Genomic DNA, 20762 nt, shown 5'->3' with positions numbered 1-20762 from the left:
TCATCGGTCATCAAAAATCCATATCCCACTCTGCCGGATTTGGTGACAACGGCTCATAGTTTACCCTGTCGCTGCTCCTGTTCGAAGTTCTCGAGGGCGGGGTCGTCGCCACTGTTCTGGGTTGGCGTTGATCAGGCGTGTGTGGGCGTTCAACAGCCTGCTGGTCTTCATTTGACCCACTATGAGTCTCCAGGAAACTTTGACGCTTCTTTCGCTTCTTTCGTTCTTTCTTGCGATAATTCTGTTCCTTCTTCTTACCCAGCCCAGATCCCGGTTCAGTTTCGGAGTTGAAAGTGTCCAGCTTGATGCGTTGGGTGGCAATTTTCTCAACATGATCACTTGAGTGTTTGCTTTGGTTTCCCTGGCGGTCACCATTGGGTTCGTCAGGTTTGGACACTGTTGGCGGTTCATTATTGGTAAGTTCGCTCGGGACTGTATGGTCTGGGGAAGGACTCTCTCGAGTTATGTCGATCACAAGATGTGGGACAGCGGTTTGTTCGACGGTGATGCCCGAATCGACCTTCGCTTGTGGTCTCTTTCTCGTGTGGGTGCTTTTGTGTGATTTCAGTGGCCGGATTGCTCGCTCGTGAAGTGGCGGCAAATCAGGTTCCGATGGCTGGCTGTCGCAGGGAATGCCAATAGGAAGACCCGGTGAGCCATACCCAAACTGTTGCTTATGATGGGAATTCTGCTCGTTCGGCACTTTTTCAAGAGCTGAAGGAACAGCGGTTGGCTCGGAAGTGTTGGTTTCGAATTGATTGGCATCAAGGTTGCATCCTTCGTCCTGGTGGTATGAAGATTCCACAACCTCTTCGGGTTCATGTTGCGCTTCCTCAACCGCTTGGTTGGAATGGTTGAGACTGGGAACGGTGTCTGGGGTGTCATGAACAGATTTTGCACCAGGCTCTTTGCAAAGGGTTTCATGCCCGTTCACTTGGGAAGGGGATTGCATAGTTGCTTCCACCTCCTTAGATTCGGTAGGAATCTCGGCCTGTGCGGTTGACTGCGGCGTGGGCACCGTATTTTCAACCGAATTCCTTCCGCTCCCTCTGCTCTTCTTGCGCCTCGCAGGCTCTGCCTGTTCCGGGTTGCTCATGTTCCTCTTTCGAGACTTTCGGCGATGGGTGCGTTCGTTGTACTCATCATCAATCTCGTTTCCAAAAGGAAGGTCTTTGGCGTCTCCTGTACGCTCGAGTTGGGCACCAATGTCCTCTAGATAGAGCCTGCGCACGTAGAGTATCAATCCATCGATGGCAGATTCATTCATTCCCACTGATGCTGCCTCCCTGCGCATATCTTTCACAAATTGCCGGCGAAGAGATCGTCGCACCGGTGCCTCTCGATTCTGCATGAAGGAATGAGACACCACAAAATGAAGAAGCTCATCTCTGCGAGACGGCTCCACCGATGCGAATATGATGTCCTCCTCAGCTGCGACGAGGTCGTCGTCGATATTTTTGGCGATTTCACTGTTGGATCTTGAATCGTTGGGGTCATCCGCATACGCATGTGAGGCATAAATCGGGTTGATATCGTCACCGAGGCCCGCTTTCTCGAGCTCTACACCCTCCAAGGGATCGCTCCGACAATCCGCATCTCCGTCAGAATCTTCAGCCGGGTTGGTATCGACATTGTTGTCCTCCTCGTCACCAATATTCCCTTCCTCGCTGTTATGTTTGGAATCGACGGCGCCATCCATATCCCCGTGGGAAGCATCAACCGGGCAATTCTCGCCATTGTTGTCCTCCTCGTCAACAAGGTTCACTGTCTCCGGTTGTACACTTTCCACAAGTCGAGTAAGGTCAACATCTTCCTCATCGTCGCTGTCAAGATGGATGACAGTAATATCTCTTTTGGCCACGGTCCTCGGCGATTTTGGCGATTTCCTCGACGCGCTCCTCGTCATCCGCTTGGGAGTCCTCTCACTCATAGCTGGAGAAGTGGCGAAGAAGCGCGATTTCTCAACTTTTCTATCACTTTGGGGGGTGAGGTGGTTTGCTGATCCTGTAAATGATTCACCACCGGAGTAGACTGGGAAGTCGCCGTTTTTAGACTCAAAACTGGCATCCTCAGACAGGATACGGTCGACAGTGCGTTCAAACTCTTCGTCAAACGGCTTGTAGGTAGATGGATCGAACGAAGGAGGGGGAGGGATAACGGCAAGAAAGGTTGGTTGCGACATTTTCAGACATCGACTCGGGCGTTTGTAGTTCAGTGGTGGGGTGCAAACTGTAAAACAAGAATGTCAGCCACACCCAAGTAATAAAGCCACGTGCCCACATACGGATTTCTCGTATCTCTCAAATGGAGCTTGCAGCTGGGTAACCTCAATTGGGAGGAGCATTACCGAGTACGCGTGTGGTTGGACCGCATGGGATAGGAGGTCGAAGCAGGAGTGCGTGGCAAGAGAGGGAATTGATGGGAATCTCCGGCGACAAACAGCTTCAGAAACAGAGTTCCAATGCAAACCTCACGCCAAAACCTCAATTCCCCTGACGGCGGGCAGCTCCTCCTCTCTACGCGGAACAAAACGAAACCTCCGCGTCGCGAACCGCACGGACCATTCCGATAGCCTTATCGGTCTGCCTGGGAATCACGTGGTATTCAGACCGGGGCTAATAATAAGGCCCCCAAGGTGTAAGATCTTACACATATATAGCCCTCAAACTACCTACGTGTCCTTGTCAAATTCCTCATCTTGAAATATTCATTCCAATCATGGCTCACCAATTTTACGACGGAAGCATTGTGACGGCCAAGGCCATCCTCAGCTCGCTGTCCCACATACTCCATAAAGCAGAAGAGCAACGCACCGATGCTAGCACTCTGCTCGACGCCCGTCTAATCGATGACATGTACCCGCTGAGCGACCAAGTCCGGGTTGCAACCCAGTTTTCGGAGAATCTTGTCGCAAGATTGACCGGACGGGAGCCCGTGACGTTTGAACCCAAGCCCTCGACATTTGCCGAGTGCTATGAGCGCATCGAGACGGTGCTAAAATCGCTCAACGAGGCCGACAAGGACACCGTCAACCAATATGGCGACAAGATTGAACTTACTAAACTGGGCCCACTCAAGTCGGTGGAGATGAGCGGCGCTGCGTACGCTCATACCGTGGCCTTGCCGAATCTCTACTTCCACGTTACTACCGCATATGGCATTCTTCGCAAGGAGGGGGTGCCGGTCGGCAAGCTGGATTATTATGCCGGCTTCTTTCCCCAGTTAGGTACTGCGGAAAGGTAGAGGAATAAGCTTCGAAATGTAAATAGTTCATGTATTTACCATCTCCACTCAATCATAATGAGAAATGATCTATAGCGTATATTGATAATGCTCTGACTATATACACCGCCATATAACGTATCCATCCAGTATCTATAGCTCTATACAGAATAACCGGCCGAATTGAGCAGTCGCGGTTCACCCGCGGCATCAAAAGTACCATTTGGCAGGACGCGGATTGCCTGACAGCCACTCCGACCAGGAGCAACCCACGTGACGTTGTGTCCAAGGCTCTTCATGAAGGCGACGGTGGAGTTGTCATAGGCATACTCGAAAGTGACCTGGTTCGGAATCAGTTGATCGTGGAGACGAGGCTGGGCGAGAGCTTCCGCCGCTGCCAGGCCCTGGTCGATAACGTGGATGGCGGTTTGCACGGTTGCCGTGATGATTCGACTGCCTCCCTCTGCACCAGTGACCAAGAAGAGCGACCCATCTGGGCGAGTGACTATCGCGGGTGTGATAGATGACAGAGGTCTCTTTCCAGGTCGAATGTAGTTCGCCTTGGACGGGATGTATCCGAATTCGTTGGATGAGTTGGGGATAGAGAAATCTGGATTGAACGGTTAGGTGGGCCATGGTTCCATGAGTCGTTTTTGACTCACCATTCATCTCGTTGTTCATGATGATACCTGTCTCCGGAACCATGACGCGGCTACCGAAGAGAAGGTTGACAGTGGTGATTACAGAAATGGCCATACCAGTATGATCAGCCGCGGCGAGATGGGAAGTACCAGGTCTGTGAATGATCAGTAGGCATTCTGCATGTCTGATTTAGGACAGGAGACACATACGTGTCCAAGCTTTCAAGACCGGAAGGATCGTAAGCAGATACATTGAGGGTATGTTTGTCGGAAATTTTGGATCGGATCTCGGCAATGGTAGACTTCTTGAGCATATCCTTTTGATACTCGTCAACTCCTTTCACGAAACGTGGATCGCCCAGCTCGGCTCTCTGTCAAGGTAATCAGCATGAATATGGACATGGCCCTAGGAGAGGGGTGAAGGCTCCTACCTGGCCATAGCCGAACCGCATCGCCTCATCCATTCGGTGGGTGCTCAGATTCACGTCCTTCTCTGATGAGAAGAAATCCTTGTAAGTATCAAGGACCTTCAGAATGCTGAGCGCAACAATCCCACTCGAAGGCGCCGTCGTGCTAGTGACAGTGTATCCACGGTATTCGATTTGCGCAGGTTCGCGGATAGCGACGGTATAATTGCTCAGATCTTCCAAAACCATCGTTCCATTTGCCGCCTGCAGAGCATTAATCATAGCCTCCGCCATTGGACCGTTATAAAAAGCATCAGGCCCTCTCTCCGCAATGGTTTCAAGGGTGTCGGCTAACCGCCTCCGAGTCATTATATCTCCCAATCCCAGTCGAGTTCCGTTTGGCGCAAAGTCCAGGGCCCATGAGGGATTATTCACAAGGAAATCCTCTCCATCGCCAACGGCTGAGTCCATATATCTCACCAAATCCTTGGTGACCGGGAAGCCTTCACGGGCGGTGCGAATTGCTGGCTGCAGAACAGTTGACCAGGGAAGAGAGCCGTAATTTTTGTGAAGATGCTCGAGACCACGGATTTCGCCAGGAACACCACTATTACAGTCGTTAGAAATTGAATCCGCTATAAAAAAACCCGGTTCCTACCTTGCCAGGCCCCCGTAGATGGAGGCATCCGTGTCGTTGTTATACATGTCTTGGAATGCCGCGGCCGGCGCAGTTTCACGAAAGTCAATGAACTCATAGGACCCATTCGGTGCTCGCACAAGCATAAAGCCACCGCCGCCAATACCACTGTGTTGCATGGCTAAATCATCTCGGTCAGATCTAACTTGGCAATGGACTTGTGTTTAGACTCACCAAGAACGCCAACACAAAGTTGGGTAGCGACCAACTTTTGAATCCAGTCAGTACCGTCTTTCACTTGTTTGAATGCGCGGTGATCTTACAGCATCCGCAGCATTGCCGCCCATTTCCAGGATGTCGGTTCCATGGCGTGAACAAAGGGCGCTTTCACTTGCAACAGCTCCCAATTTGCCAGGGCCTAACTCATGACGGCATCCATCTTGTTTGTCCGAGTCGCGAAGGGCAAATTCCAGCGGAGAACTTTGCGCACGTGGTAAGTTGGTCACCACGAGTAACAAAGACAAAACGGCCAATAGGCCGAGATTCCTCAAACAAAACATGTTCCCAGCTTCTTCCCACCAGTGATTCGGCGACCTGGATTCAGGCTCTGCGGTCTGTACGAGAGACGAGGAATCTGCCAAGGGCTACCGTCGTTATTTATCAGCCATGCTACAACAGTGTGAGGAGAGGGCGGGGGTACGACAAGGATAATGTTGGAGTTCCATACCCTTTTCTCCACATCTTGGCCGCTGATCTTCCCTGACGGCATTGCAACAAGCATATACCCTGCGACAGGAGCGACACTATGTTCTCTGTGCGATTCTTCGTCTAAGCAGCGGTCAAATAGGCTCATCGGTGGCGGAAAGCGACCATCTTCACGAAATTGGAAGGGAACTACGGATTACATAAAGCAAAAGAAGTGTGCTTATCTCGCTTGACCCACAAACTCGCCGGCTGGGGCGAAGAAAGATATCGGCGTAAACCCCGCTGATAAAGCGCGCAGGGTGAGCTAGTTAGTTACCCGGGTCGTCGGAAAGCTAAATTATTAATCGCTTTGTTTGGGTCGCCGGGGGGGGGAGTTGGAGCATTCCTCGGTCCCTTTGGTTGAGTAAGCATAACGTCGCATCCTAAGTTATCGTGCCGCTACGCCGTTGTCCCGGCCATGACTGGTATGCGACAATCCCTGAAGCCAATCGGATCAGTGCCTGGCGGCTGGCCATGTGCCCCTGTACGATCCGATCGCCTGATCAAAGCCATTAGAAATCGGATCTTACAAATCGCCTCTAGATGCGCATTTCCTCGACCAGTGGGGTTTTTTGTTTCCCTTCGTGGAGAAATATCCCATTCCAAACATGTGCCGGGATTAGAGCTTCCGATTGAGAAGCACAACGATCAAATCCTGAAAAGAAATGAAGTTTGCGGGCTTACTGACAGGTGATTTGGGACCCCAAAGTTATAACATGTTTATTGAGGAGAATCCCCCGCTAGATGGATGTCGCCCAGCCACCACCAGAGCCGATATATATTTCAAAAAAGCCGATGATCCTCATTGACTCAAATCTAGCTATTGATATCCACGACTTTTTCAATCCAGGATATCGTTTGCTCCCACTGAGGAGGGATCTCATCAAGAGGCTCCAGTATGGCAAGGATTGCCCGGTGCCCCCAATCACGGACATACCAACGGTTACACATGAGGCACATGGCGACGCTATAATGAAGGAACAGAACCCTTGCAGTCCAATCACCGCTCTGGACTAGGGATATGAAATTCTCACCGATGTAAAGCGGCCATGCAATCACTCCGCCGTGGATACCGATCTTAGGCCATGGCTCAATGACTTGGTGCAGAATGCCCCAAGTGCTTTGGTAAACTGGTTGGTTTGGTGACTGATCGGTTTCAATGATGGATTGTAATCGGACAAGGGAGTTCATTAAGTTCCTGTTTTGGCATGAGTATGGTCATATCCAAGGTGGGGATCGATGTGGATCGTACTTGTGAAGGTCGAACAATTTTTGAGTCTCTTCAATTGTGGCACCGTCACCGCTTTTACTTCGGTCAATATGGTAACGCACCATTGATAGATCTCCAAGAGAGGGCCATTTACTTGGGTTTCTCTTTAGATTGAAAACTTTCCTGCGCCTCAGGTAAACTAAGCCAGTCCTCCAGCTCTTGCGGGGCCCTTTCCAATAAGCGACCGAAGAGCATTGCACAACCCGACATCAGGGTCCGCATTTCTACCACCGCGGTGATGGGATCCATGGGATGGTTGGCCCGGGACAGCCCCGAGAAACCAGTTGCAAATAACAGGATGAAGACGGAAGACAAAAAGGCAGGTTCGGAATGTTCGGGTGTGACTATTGGGAGGATTTTACCCATTCCCGAGCACGACTGGCTCTGATATCGCACTGCAGCATCGAGCCAGGACAAGCGGTTGTCAGGCTCGAGGGTGGCCAGATGCAATGCGCTAAAAGTAAGGATACTGTCCAGCAAATAGGGGAAAGAAGTGGCCATCCGAGGAATTTTAATTGACCAATTATATGCAGAAAGGCCATCTTTGGCGAGCGTGTGATAAGTCGAGGTCAAATAGTGGTGTAGAAGTCTCATCTCCAGCATGCGGGTTGGCATAGGCAGATCGTCGGCCGGCGTTCGCGCGCTACTCTCAGAACCATCGCGGGGGGCAGGTGAGCCTTGAGAGCTATCTAGGTCACTTGTGTTTGGGGATAGCTGCAATTCAGCTTGCGCTTTCGGCACAGGGTGCACCTCGGGAGCTCTTCATCGCACTGTGAGTCGTGTCAGAGACGAGTGCGAAATTGTTGAGAGGGGCGAGGGCGGTCTCTGGCCTTGGCGGGCTCTGTCAATTTCCATGGAAATTTCGACCCCTCGCGAATAATGCACAATCTGGCGAGCGGACTGATCACTCAGGTTGAACCCACCTTGGTATGTCTCCTCTTGCACTCTAGGCAGCCCTTGCGGGACTTGGTGTGGGTTCGGCGCAACGACATCGACCACGAACGCTCGCCGCAGAACGCTGAGCTTCAATGTGGACAATGGCACGACGCAGAAAGTGGAACTTTGTCTTATCAGGAGGCAATCAAGGTTACATACGACTTCCGTCACCACGGGATCTGCACTAACGATCTGCGGTTGGTGCGCTTATGTAAAACCTCGGCCAGGTGGGACTTGGATTTTGGATGCCTGCAACCCGTTTTCGCATTCGAAGCGTGCCTGGGTGAGTTGTATTAACAGGTAAGATGCTAAGAAGTATACCAATTGAATTAGAGAGAGGTGGGAGCTCAACTCCGAAGTGTGTTTGTGGTGATCCGGTGGATGTTGAGGATTGTCCTGTGGCATCCAGATATATCCGATGTTTTGCCTGGAAGATGTCGATTGCGCTTGGAAAGATTCTCCATTTGGACGATTTCAGGCTTAGATTATTCTTTACCCCAGGTTTGAGCGTGTAAAAAGGTCAATTCGGTTCAGGAAGCACTCCCCAGCATCTATGGGATGTTTCCCTTGAGATCCACCTGGGCAACTACGACTGAGAATCGTAGACGTCAAGATATATGGATTGCTCCACAAGTCTCCAGGCCCATTTAACGGAGGTACAATATCACAGCTTAAAGATCTCAGCAGTTTCTATTTTCCTTAGCCCCGGCGTCACAATGCTCCCCGCAGCCCGCTCAATGTGGAGTTGTGGGGCCGTCGCGCACTCGGGCTGGAACTGGGGAATTTATATAATCCCGCACACCGGGTATTTTGTTGTTAGACCGGCTGGGAACTTGACCCTTGATATTTAGGCATCTTGGACCCCCCTAACGAAAGCGCCTATCTAAGTAAAGATGGTATTTTCCGTATCACTTGGGAGTAATTCTTCTCTATACTGGGCTTACCAGCTGTTAGGATCACATCCATACACTCTGGCATTTGCAATAATTTTGTTTCCCATTCTATCAATTCTGATTCATGACTTTTTTCTATACCTCCGACTACCTCCTGGCCCAACGCCCCTCCCGTTCATCGGTAACAAATTTTTAATCCCAACATCGTCGCCCTGGATCCAATTCGAGAAATGGTCTCACACCTATGGCCCTATATTCACTCTTTGGATCGGCCGTCGACCCACGATCGTCATCTCCGATCCAAAAGTAGCCGTGGATCTCCTCGAAAAGCGCAGCACCAAATTCAGCTCCCGCCCCCGGTTCGTGGTCATGGGCGAATTGTATTGGGATAACGCGGGAATCTTGGTCCAACCCTACGGCAAAGAATGGCAAACCAGACGCCGGATGCTCCATCAAGCGCTGAACCCATCTGCCCTTCGACTGTACAAGCTTGCTCAGGAAGCCGAGGCAACACGTTTGTGTGGAGCACTCCTGGATGAACCAAGTTTTTATGAAGGCCTTATCGATCGTTTTACCGCAAGCGTGGTATTTAGTATCGCATATGGCCATAGGATCGATTCAATGAATTCGAAGATTATCAGACAAAGGCTTGACTTCATGCAATATTCCGCCTCTCTCAATGTCCCAGGAAGATTCCTCGCTGAGACCATTCCCTGGCTCAAGCACGTCCCCAACTTCCTAGCACCGTGGAAAGCAGAGATTCAACGCCGAGGTCGCGAAGAGGCATCAATGAACATGGCGTTGCTACGTCGCGTACAAGACGAGCTCCTCATTGCAAAAAGCCCGTCAGTGGCCCCCGACTCTCTCACCAAACTGCTTCTCCAAGCCCGCGACGCAGACCCGACCACATTCGGCGGACTCAATGAGCGTGACTTTTCCTTCGTCCCAGCATCCCTCTTTGGCGCTGGCAGCGACACAACCGCGAGCACACTCTGTAGCGCGATCCTAATGCTAGTCACCAACCCACGAGTACAAGCAACCGCGCACGCAGAATTAGACCATATCGTCGGGGCATCCCGTCTACCAACTTTCGACGATGAGCCTCAACTTCCATATCTCAAGGCACTCTGCCACGAGACTCTTCGAATTCGCCCGGTTGCTGTGCTGGGGGGAACGCCCCATGCAAACTCAGCGGCGGACACCTATGAGGGGTACTTTATACCCAAGGGCACGACTATCCTGTGCAACTCGTGGGCTATTAATCTGAATCAAGCATATTATCCGAATCCGCACCACTTTAATCCACTACGTTTCCTGTCCGTCGATCCCAAGGCACTTTCCTACCTTCCGAAACCTTCAGCGGAGGATCTAAGTGAGGCTTTTCCATTGAGATCACACCCCGCAAAAGAAGGCCACAGCTCATTTGGTTGGGGGAGAAGGATCTGTCCAGGGGCCGGGCTCGCGCACAACTCTCTTTTTATTGCTTTGGCGCGGCTCCTATGGGCGTTTGAGTTCAAGCCTGTCCGAGAAGAGGATGCTTCTGAGCGGGTATATGATACGTTTGCGTATACGCAAGGGTTCAATATCCGACCGAAGTCGTTTGAGTGTGAGATTAATCTTAGGAACGAAGAGCGGCGAGAAGTCTTGAAGGTGGAGCTGAAGAGCGCCGAGAGCGTGATGAGTAGATTCACTCCGTTTGAGGAGTAGCAATACCATCGAGTAATTCGGTCCTTTACTCAGGACGTACGAAATGACAGAAATTTGTTCATTACCGAAAATATTTACTGTGGGACGCTGACCAAAAGAAAATTTTTAGATACTCGTGTTCGAAGATGGTAACAATGCCTCAGGAACTCCGTAACTTTCCAATCGTTGAAACCCGATGGGGATATCATCGGCAAAGCACTCCAAAGTATAAACGCAAAAGCGCCAAATCGATGCTTCTGATATGACCCGACACCCGACTGGCCAATCTAAATGGGTATGAATATATGGGGCGAGAGGATGAGTGATCGCGATCAATATAGCAAGACGGGATGGAGCTGATATTCCCGTGGTACGTCTAGAGCTTGAGCTGAAATCGTTTGTCGGTCCGGATGCGCTCACCATACACATAGAAAATGATAGGCAGCGGGCACAGAGCCAGAGCGATGAAGCCAAGAAGGGAGTTACCCCAGCCTAGCCCAAGGGTGTCGTACATCTTGGGGCCAGCAAGTGGGAGTATAGCACCTGCTAGTGATCGAAAGACGGTATTCGCGGCCATGGCAGAGGCGGCGTAGATGGTGAATGCGTCAACGAGGTAAGTGCTGACCGTCATCTGGTGTGAAAGAGACGTTAGTATATGGATTCCGTTTTCAAATGACTGAGGGTCTTACGAAAGAGATCAGCATCCCGATTCCTAAGAATGATGTACCGATGATCGGGACGATCCAGTGAACCTTATAGTATGCACTCCAACCGTACATGAACAGAGATGCGGGAATGAAGAAAGAGCCGGGGATCATGGCCGGCAGTCGATATTCAGGCTTTTTGACACCGTTCTTCTCAGAGAGGTGTTTCAGTATGCGGTCCGATGTTAGACCCAGGACAACGAGTCCAAGGAGGGATCCAACTCCGATCCCGAGGTATGAAAGCCCGACGGACCCTTGTGAGAAGCCATACTGGCCCTCGAAGACACCGCTGATGGTAGTGAACAAGAGGTAGAGATAACCGTAGATGACACCGACGTAGAGAGAAAGGAGGAAGACGATTGGCGAAAAGAAAAGCATCTTGGTCGGTCGAACAATTGAGAACATGAAAAGATCCTTGGGTGTTCGGCCGGTGTCGAGAGCAGAGCGTAGGTTCATGTTTCCGGTTTCTTTTTGCAGCTTCTTCGTTTTGCGGGCCAGAATGGTAGGCGCGTAGGATTCGCGAATCGTGAATAGTGAGCTGATGGCCACGGCAGCACTCTTCGAAGATTAGTTAGTCGCTTGCGCACTTATTTTGGGATATGATCATTCTCACGGCCATGGACAAGACCCAGAAGGTCCATCTCCAACCTTTTGCTTGGGCGAGATATCCACCCGCTATCTCAAGTCAATACACCCCCATGAGCGGCATAGAATATATAGATAGACATACCGACAGGACCAATAACGGGGCCAATGAGAGGCCCAATGGCCCACGCTGCCATGGCACTTCCTCGCCTCTCCTGGACAAACATATCTGCAATTGAACCAGCCCCGATAGTCAAAGGACAACTTCCCGCACAACCAGCGAAGAACCGAAAGACAGTCAAGCTACCGATTTCTGGAGCCAGGGCACAAGCGATAGTCCAAATCACATATAAAATATTGCAAGCATTATACATAATGCGACGGCCGTAGATCTCGGAAAGGGGCGCTATAAGCAGGGGACCAAAGCAGTATCCGAGCAGGTATACGGAAACGACGAAAGAGGAAAGTTCGATGCTGGTGATTTTGAAATCGGTGACTAGCTGTCTAACACCGGGGGCGAACATGGACGAGCCAAGAGGTCTGATTTGCGTTAGCGGTTACAGCCATCTTAGTGATGGAGGAGCATACGTGAGAAGAGTAATCAAAGCAATCGAAATCGTCGCAGTGATCTTTTTTTTCGTCGTCCAGTTAAGAGGATTCTCAGGGTCATCGGGGCCATCCCAATCGACAATGTTCGGATCGCGAGTCTCTTCTTTCTCTATACCGGCACCAAGTGTGGGTCCCTTTTCGATATCTCCATTCTCATGAATTGAACGCTTCTCGTGGTCGACGGTGTGGATTTCATGACTGCTGGCAGCAGACATTGACCGGTCGACGGACGCGGTGTCTGCATAATTCCGTTAGATGTATGCATGGAATATTTTTGTGTTTTCCGCGCAAGTACGCGATTTGTCTGGAATCACCAACGGAGGGAGTCGCGTACTCGAACTGTCCCTCATTTTGGAAGCCTTGCCTCCCTGCAACTATTGCGTCGCACCCTTGAGTGCTAATTCTCTTCTCGTGCCGTTTCGGAGGGTTGATGGTGGCGGGGGATTATGCGAAACAAACGATCGCTAAACAACGAAAGGAAAGTCCTAATCGTGCACTGTCATAACAATTCTTTACCTTTTGAAATCCGGTAGAGAAGAGCGCCGTGGAAAATCCGGGGGGAGGGGGAGGGATCGAGATAGAAAGTCACGGAAAACGCAACGGGAACAGGCAAGCTCAAACTACGCATAACTCGGGTGTTCATCCGGAGCTTCAATCTGCCCTGCAGGGAATTACCCACTTATCCCCCTAGTTCTCCTTTCTGGACCCGGCCCGATAGCAGGGCTAGCCGGATTGAGATCAATTCAAACGCGTGAGTGCACATCTTCCGACGGAGGTAAGGATCGAGATTGCATTAACTCTTGTGCGCTGTAGGATAACTCGCTTTGTGCGGAGACGAAAGCGAATCCGACGTGTGGCTTGCGGTCAGGTGGCATAAACTTAGGGGCCAAGACTGAACGCTGTTTGTTGGTGGGCGGCTCCAGCCGTGAATAGGGTCTAGGCCTGAGAACACCATACTAGATTTCTTACTTTCGTTGGGATTGAAGACTATAGGCTGCATGGTAAATATGTTGAGTCTTTTCCTGATTTACTTGGATTTTATGAGATATAAAATGTGGAGAGAGCAGAGCTGGGGATGGGCGAGACCCGCACCGCAAAAGAGGGGTTGCAAGTGGGGTCCGCGTGACTACCTTTGTTTTCAAGTTATGTATGCAGATGACTAATATATATTGGTGAGCACTTTCTAAAGAAATAATTCGTATTGCGACAACCGGAGATACGCTCTATCAAGAGCCGGCTATTGTGCTTGAAAATGTCACTCGCGAAGAAAGGCGAGTTTAGGCCGATCCTAAGGTGAAGGCAATGTAGATTCAACCGCAGTATGCGACCGAAAAGAAAAAAGGGGAAGTTGGGAGACAGCGAAGCCGATTGGGTGGCCGAAATTACAGAGGCGCAGCAATGAGTGCAAGATAGAGGGGATGGAGGCAGAAAGGATGGAGAAGTGGATGTCGAACAGTGCAAGGCGCGAGCCTTTATATCGGGGTGACGGAGGGACAAGTTGCGTGACGGTGTAATGGGACGCCAAACCCCAAAAGGCAAAACTAACCAGAAAAGAAAATTCACAGGTCCGCTGTTTACAATGTCTATATTCAATGTGGTACAGTTCGGCCGCGCCTCAACGAGGTCTACAGCGGATCCGAGCTAGGTACCGAGCGTGCGATCGTGACTCGCGCAAGTGAAAGCGCGTTGACCCAAATCCTAGACCCACAACGCGAAACGACCAAATCGGTTCGGGCTTTCAGTCCATGGTCAGTGCCAATAGTAAAATGATGGTGGTAACAGCCAGCGGCGTATGGAATTGACATGGTGGTCACGCTACACATCATATCTCGGTTGTGAAAAATACGGTCGTTGAGTCAACGTTGGACTGTGAACATATTAAAGACAACATTGGAACACTAGGTACTTTCGTTGATTAAGCAGTTTTTGCCAAGACCGATATTTCCGCACAACGAGGGAGTTTCTATAGACTTGACATCACTATCCTAGTACGGCGTCCGAAAGTATTTCTCGTTGACTTACTAGAACCTGCAGTAAATTATTGCTTAACCAATCACGTCAATAAGGAATAGGTTCAACAAGCCTTAGTTTAGGCAGATATTCTCGCTGGTGCCTTTCAACATCTACCATAGACAGACTCGGCCAAACGAGTGTAAAATGAGGTAGATAGGCAACAAGACAATCCGAGAAGTCTATAATACCGCCTGCCACCCCAGTCTTTTGTTATACTAAAATGCAGTCTAACTTTGTCACATTAGGAAAAGTCTCTAAACTAAGAAGCTAATAGATACTATCCTGCAGCGAACCTATAATAAGTTCTTCCATCTTTAATTTCTCCAAGTTCTTCTCAGTACTGACGCGAATAGTAACCCCTACGGGTATATTGATTAGCTGCTCGTTAAGCGGCGGTCGATATATTACTTCTCTGCCTTAAGCCTTGCCCACTAATCAAGAAAAAGAGAGAGCGTCTATCTAGCCTAAGTGGCTTCAACGTATCTTCTATAAGGAAAAGTGCCTCTATTTAATTGCCTAACCGAGCTAATTCAATATAAACTTCCTCTAGGCCAACTCTAATGGGTTTCTAGAACGCAAGAGTCTGTTCCTACTGCCGGTTAAGGTCATTTTCTAGCCACCCAAGCTTGTGAGCTAGTAACCCCTTCTCCGATTTACAAGCTAATGCCTAGCAGAATGTGCTCCGGAGCGAAACTCTGTATAGCAGATCGTCACAAATGTCTTCAATACGAGTAACAACAACCCCATTTCCCGGATACGTCTCTGTCCAAATTTACGTACGCGTCGCCGATCTCTCACGTAAGTCGGTAACTGCGGAGTTGGTAAGTGTGAGGGTGATTGGATCTAGAATTGTTCTCTCCTGAATATATTGATAATTCGAGGGAGGTTATTTGGAAGAGGAAGCGGGCGACCCTCATTGCTCCAAGCATTGTTTTTTCCTCTTAGGTTTCACATGCGCCGATATAGCGTGAATACGAGAGTAGTTTCGTCTCGAAGAAAAAGTGGTTTCTAATCATGCTCAAAAGTAGATTGTTGATGTAGAGCTCCATTATTGGAGGTTCTAGGCTTCGATCATGTGCACATCGAAGCGAACATGGACCAAGTGCCCGCTCAAATGCCCGAGTGGGAAACCGTGTCGTTTGTAACGCAGGATGTCCCCGTCACCCCCACGATGAACATAATGCATGTATATTATCTCAAACAGAAACAAGACTACCGGCCGACGAATCTGCAGCGGCATAAATAATTTATGCAGATGATGCAGATGCGCTATCATCCGATCTCTTGCTCCAATATCTCCCACCTGATCGCCACCGACCGCAGTTTGTGGATGATCAGTTGTTTTGTGAACAACCGATCATGGTGAATATCATTCTAATTTCGCGGAAGTACCCGACTTGAATCTTGGATGATCTGAAGGGATTTTGTTTGGACTTTGGGGGAAAGGTTCAAGGTGCTATTTCGCATAAAAATTCGAATAATAATTCCGATCCGTGCTTGAGATCCTAGCATTATGGTTGATTTGAGGAGACTTGCTCTGAATTTAAGTCAATTTTTGTGGAATACTATCCCAAAGTATGTTGTTATAATATTAGATCTCCTTTTCCTTGATTGAGCACATTCTCTGCGGGGCATTTCCTGTAGTCTCCTGCAAATTGACATTCTATAAGCAGAAGAGACGATCGATCATCTTGGCGCTCGGCAATAACAGTGCTTAGTCGGACAAAGATGCCGTTTTTGAACTTCTCCGCTCTTGGCGGGGCAAAACAAGAACTGCTGTAATCTTGAATGAAGATCAATTGCCGAATATGATGTTAGGGAAACCATACAGGCCGCGTAATAATTTACTGTCATACTGCGGTGGGATGATCTACTTGGCAATTCACGGCATCCCAAAATGCGTTTAAAAAGCCAACCGGCGTTCTGAAGAGACTAATTATCGTTAACCCTTATTTCTGTGCTAGAAAGTGTGGTGATGAAGGGATTTAGTTTTCTTTTCATGGCTCTAGTAGCTGGACCTTCCACTGCAAATGCTTATCTTTACAACACCACTATCCACACAAAATACGGTGATGTGAAGGGCATTCCAGCCCTCAATGCTACCTGCTGCGCCTACCTGGACGGCTACGAAAGCGTCACTGTCTGGAAGGGCATTCCTTTTGCTGCCACTACCGGTGGTCTAAATCGTTGGAAACCTCCGCAGCCTCGTGGACCCTGGAATGACACCCTCATTGCAGATAAATTCGGGTCAGCCTGCCCAGCTGGAACCTCCCCAACGGGCTCGGCGGATACTGTTTACGATGAGGACTGCCTGAATCTCAACATCTGGAGTTCAGCCAACTCGACTGCCGAAAAACGACCCGTCATGATCTGGAGCTACCCCGCTGGTGCTAACGGCGCGTGGAGCATGTTCGACGGCGGTGGTCTGGCACTCAAGGATATCATCGTCGTCACCTACAATTATCGCACTGGACCCTATGGCTGGCTTGCTCTTCCAGAGCTGTGGGAAGAATCTGGAAACATCACCACAGGCAGTTACGGTCTCCTCGACCAGATAGCAGCGCTGAAGTGGGTTCATGAGAACATTGCCGACTTTGGTGGTGACCCGAAGCGGATCACGACTGTTGGTCAGTCTGCCGACAGTGCGGCTGTATACCACACCGTCAATAGTCCATTAGCCAAGGGCCTTATCGTGGGGGCCATTGCTGAGAGTGGTATTCGGGACCCTCGCGATCCTGCGTCTCATGAGCTTGCAGAGGGTTACAACAATATGTCGACCTCCTTGGCTTTGGGCGCAGAACTGAAAGCAGTTCTTAATGTTACTACACTGGATGAGCTCCGTCAAGTTTCAGCAAAGGTGATAAATGAAAACAGCGGGTTTACTTCATTTTCTAACTGGAGAACGACCTTGGACGGCTATGCCATGCCTGAAACCTACTGGCAAGAGCTGAACAAAGGACCAGCAAATGACGTCCCTTTGATCACTGGAAATACCAAGGATGAATCGGGCGCTGCCTACGGCACCAACATATCTGTGGCAAACTATATCGAAATGCTCAATTCTACCTATGGCTCTCTTGCCAGCAAATTTTTGGAGGCCTATCCTGCATCAAACTATACCGAGGCATCCATGAGCTCTAATCTCCTTGCGCGTGATACTTCGCTTATTGGATCCTGGAATTTTGGCCGATTCTGCTCCAAGTCCGCCTCGTCGCCATTCTACACCTATTATTGGGACCATGCGCCGCCTGGCCAGGACCAAGGGGCCCACCACATGTCCGAGATTACTTATATTCTGAACAATCTCTACGGCACCAACCTGCCATGGCAGTCTGTCGACTACGAGATTGCGGATATTTTGAGCAGCTACTGGGCTAACTTCGTCAAGACCTCAAACCCAAATATTGGAAACAGCCACCATATGAACGTGTCCCTTGCATACTGGCGCCCAAGCAACAGTCGCAATGCGACGACTTTCCATCTGTCGCCCCCGGCTCCGATTAATGCCAATGGGCTGCCAGTCGGCTATGCTCAGGTATCTGTCGCCACGGAAGGTCACTTGAACCTTTTGAATAAGTTCTTCCGAACCCAGGTTCCTCTCTAGATCTGCTGATCGGCGTATTTGGAGAGATAGTGAATGTCGCTGTCCATTTCCAGGATCTAGGAATCTGTTGCACATACTTATATGGTGTCTGCGTGATTGACAAAACCAAATTCATGATCATTCCTGCATCCAGAACGCTGTTAGATTTCTTTCTCAGAAGGTTCCATACGTAAAGGATCTCCCACCAGTTCATCTATTTCCATAGATCTTTGGAAAGGCGTGGTGATGACTGTATCAACGCTCCAACCATGTTGTAGGATCATAGAAGGAAGAGGCCATTCGCTCGCATCATGGCGCTTTGGGCATTTTGTCCGCCGGTTTTTGAACACCTTTTCGACTTCTTCCAAGCCTCGCAAATCTCCACAGGAGGTGTATATTGCTATTTAAACAGACCATCACTGAATAGAGCACCTTCTTTATTACTGGCCCATCATCTTCATCTGCTACAACGTCGCTGTTCCGTTTTGTAGCCCTGATTCTACTAATAAAACATAGCTGACTACATACAGAATAGAAATGGTGATAGATGAGGGACAATACGGTTGGAAATTTCCATTTGAAGACCCTGCTCCAATTTAGGAAGCAATCTACACGATCCATCAAGTTACTGTTTTGAGTGAGTGTTGCAGAGAATATAAGTAAGCCCCGTATGATAACTGTAATTTTTCCTGCCACTATAAGATCTGAATAAATGCGATTATCCCGACAGGGTAAAAGACTGGATGTATCAAGGCAGTGACAAGTTCAAGCCATGGACAAGATGAATGGCAAGATGAAGCAATTACCACTCAGGAAGAGTGGAAGTCCACTTGTGAAGGAATTGAACGCGCTTGGCATTCATTGAGATTGGCCCCATGCCCCACGAGTTGCCCAGCCACATCGTCTGTTCAGTCTCGTTGGTTGTAGGCTTGAATGTCGGCTGTCCGCTTCCGTTAGGGTTACCATTTCGAATGAAGTTAGTCCAGTAGTTTGACATCTTCTTCTCAACGACATAATCATAATTGGTCCAGGTCACATTCGAGTAGGAGGCGTAGGGGATGTTGTTGAAGGTGTACCAAAGCTCTGAGCCATGATAAGCACCCTCGTCGCGGTTTTCGGCAGGCGCGTGGGTGAAGTAGTAAGTATACACACTACTCTTGGCGCCGCCTGCGGCCCAGTCAATTGCCCAGCGCCAGGTGCCGACACGGCTCAAATCGCGATAGAATTCTTTAGCGCTTTCCGAAGCCTGACTAGTATTTTTGCCTGGGTACAACTCGAAGAATGCATCTGCGAGGTCACCAAAAACAGGAGTATAGAGCTCGCGATATTCCTTGGCGGTGTATGACAGAGTAGGACTCGCACCAGACTCATCCTTATTGTTTCCGGTCAAGATAGGGATATCCATATGGTCATTCTTGCGTAGAGATTGGCCATAGTTGTGAGTTAAGACGTAGCCGTCAATGTTCGGACGCCACATTGGGGGCTCCATAAAGGTAGCGGACAGGTTCGCCAGGGGGGTGTTCTCCCAAATAGTGTCGCTGAGAGAGTCAAATTCAAGAAGGGCCTCCATAGAAACATTGCGAAGCTCAGCGATAGATGAGACGTTCATCTGACGAAGGAATTTGACACCCTGAGCCTCTGCTGCAACCTTAGTCCGATAGCTGGTCGCATCAGTACCGGTCATAGGGTCATGAGTTCCTCGAGCACCGCTCTCGGAGATGATACCCTCAGCAAGGCCTTTAGTGAGCGGGCTCCACATCACATCAAGGGCACTAGCCGAGCCAGCCGACTGTCCGCCAACGGTAATCTGGTCAGGGTTACCACCGAACTTTTGAATATTTTCGTTCACCCAATGCAAAGCAGCCTGTTGATCGAGGATACCGTAGTTCCCAGAGCTGTTCTTGCCGGATTCGGCAGAGAGCTCAGGGTGCGCCAAGAAACCAAAGGGGCCTAAACGGTAGTTGATGGTCACGACGATGATGTCCTTCTCCGCAAAGCCGGTTCCATCATAGGTCTTGACATCTCCTGAGCCACCCTCGAATCGTCCCCCGTATATCCAGAAGAACACAGGCAGTTTCAAAGATGTGAGATTTGTTCCCGCCTTGTAGGCTGGTGTCGAAATGTTCAAATATAAACAATCCTCGCTAGTAGTGTTCTTGCCGCTGGAGAAGATACCAGCATCACTGATGGTCTGCGCACACTGTGGCCCAAATTCAGTCGCATTGAGGGAGCCCCAGAAGCTGGGGCCTGAGACGTGCGTCCATCGGTTTGTACCGGTCGGAGGCTGGGCATAGGGGATACCTTTGTAGATATAGGCCTTGTCTCCCCCACGGAAAGGAGAAATACCACCGTGAATGGTACCATAATGGGTGCTGATGACCGGGACTGAAAGGGCGGCGGTAATTGTGGGAATGCAGGCCGCCAGGCAGGCTATCGTTGGAAGAAGATGCATTGCTGATTAAATTCAGAGGCTTTGAATGTGAAATGCCCGGAGGAGAATGAAAGGGAATCGACGAAGGAATGACGGAATGATGGAACGAGTAAGAAGCAACTGCGATGTAAGACAGCAGATGACCAGAGCGAACGAACGAATTTAAGAAAAGAGGCCGGTTCCAGCATTCAAGGGAGGGTACGCGGTCGTGGAAAGCGATCTACCTTCAATTCTTCGCTGATCAGATGCTGGATGGACCAAATGGGTCATCCACAAGTCTCCTCGAGTACTGCGCGATCGGACTTAAGTTCTAGAAACAGAGCCCTGAGGGAAGTGGGTCGCAGATGTTTGATCCTTGAATGTTGGAGCCAAGGCAAACACCTCTTGGTCCGGCTGAGGAG

At 49.8% G+C, this 20762-nt stretch overlaps 8 protein-coding genes across 8 annotated transcripts; 3 read left to right on the top strand and 5 right to left on the bottom strand.

Moving 5' to 3' along the window:
- Positions 1-10: 10 nt before the first annotated feature.
- Positions 11-2182, bottom strand: N7498_005175 (uncharacterized protein; the record flags this gene model as incomplete). Its single annotated transcript, XM_058452237.1, has 1 exon — positions 11-2182. One exon carries the CDS (start codon positions 2180-2182, stop codon positions 11-13), a length of 2172 nt encoding a protein of 723 aa, XP_058308775.1.
- Positions 2183-2718: 536 nt separating this feature from the next.
- N7498_005174 (DUF1993 domain-containing protein) lies at positions 2719-3243 on the top strand (the record flags this gene model as incomplete). The annotated part of the gene is made up of 1 exon (XM_058452236.1): positions 2719-3243. One exon carries the CDS (start codon positions 2719-2721, stop codon positions 3241-3243), a length of 525 nt encoding a protein of 174 aa, XP_058308774.1.
- A 140-nt stretch (positions 3244-3383) lies between these two features.
- On the bottom strand, positions 3384-5676 carry N7498_005173 (gamma-glutamyltransferase; the record flags this gene model as incomplete). The annotated part of the gene is made up of 8 exons (XM_058452235.1): positions 3384-3832; positions 3885-4018; positions 4074-4234; positions 4295-4877; positions 4929-5088; positions 5142-5175; positions 5231-5521; positions 5635-5676. 8 exons carry the CDS (start codon positions 5674-5676, stop codon positions 3384-3386), a joined length of 1854 nt encoding a protein of 617 aa, XP_058308773.1.
- Positions 5677-6467: 791 nt separating this feature from the next.
- On the bottom strand, positions 6468-7635 carry N7498_005172 (uncharacterized protein; the record flags this gene model as incomplete). Its single annotated transcript, XM_058452234.1, has 3 exons — positions 6468-6849; positions 6904-6954; positions 7016-7635. Coding segments are annotated over 3 exons (1053 nt in total), but the record flags the coding sequence as incomplete, so codon positions are not given.
- Positions 7636-8750: 1115 nt separating this feature from the next.
- Positions 8751-10457, top strand: N7498_005171 (cytochrome P450; the record flags this gene model as incomplete). The annotated part of the gene is made up of 1 exon (XM_058452233.1): positions 8751-10457. One exon carries the CDS (start codon positions 8751-8753, stop codon positions 10455-10457), a length of 1707 nt encoding a protein of 568 aa, XP_058308771.1.
- Positions 10458-10812: 355 nt separating this feature from the next.
- Positions 10813-12684, bottom strand: N7498_005170 (MFS transporter; the record flags this gene model as incomplete). The annotated part of the gene is made up of 6 exons (XM_058452232.1): positions 10813-11067; positions 11126-11698; positions 11754-11815; positions 11871-12265; positions 12314-12572; positions 12669-12684. 6 exons carry the CDS (start codon positions 12682-12684, stop codon positions 10813-10815), a joined length of 1560 nt encoding a protein of 519 aa, XP_058308770.1.
- A 3662-nt stretch (positions 12685-16346) lies between these two features.
- N7498_005169 (carboxylesterase/lipase family protein) lies at positions 16347-17951 on the top strand (the record flags this gene model as incomplete). Its single annotated transcript, XM_058452231.1, has 1 exon — positions 16347-17951. One exon carries the CDS (start codon positions 16347-16349, stop codon positions 17949-17951), a length of 1605 nt encoding a protein of 534 aa, XP_058308769.1.
- A 781-nt stretch (positions 17952-18732) lies between these two features.
- On the bottom strand, positions 18733-20382 carry N7498_005168 (carboxylesterase/lipase family protein; the record flags this gene model as incomplete). Its single annotated transcript, XM_058452230.1, has 1 exon — positions 18733-20382. One exon carries the CDS (start codon positions 20380-20382, stop codon positions 18733-18735), a length of 1650 nt encoding a protein of 549 aa, XP_058308768.1.
- Positions 20383-20762: the final 380 nt, after the last annotated feature.

The sequence above is a fragment of the Penicillium cinerascens genome, assembly GCF_028974065.1.
Source record: "Penicillium cinerascens strain IBT 15544 chromosome Unknown contig_5_segment0_segment0, whole genome shotgun sequence".
In the NCBI taxonomy this organism is placed as follows: domain Eukaryota; kingdom Fungi; phylum Ascomycota; class Eurotiomycetes; order Eurotiales; family Aspergillaceae; genus Penicillium; species Penicillium cinerascens.
The sequence above is the reverse complement of the archived record's forward strand: the minus strand, read 5'-3'. Positions and strand labels throughout refer to the sequence as shown.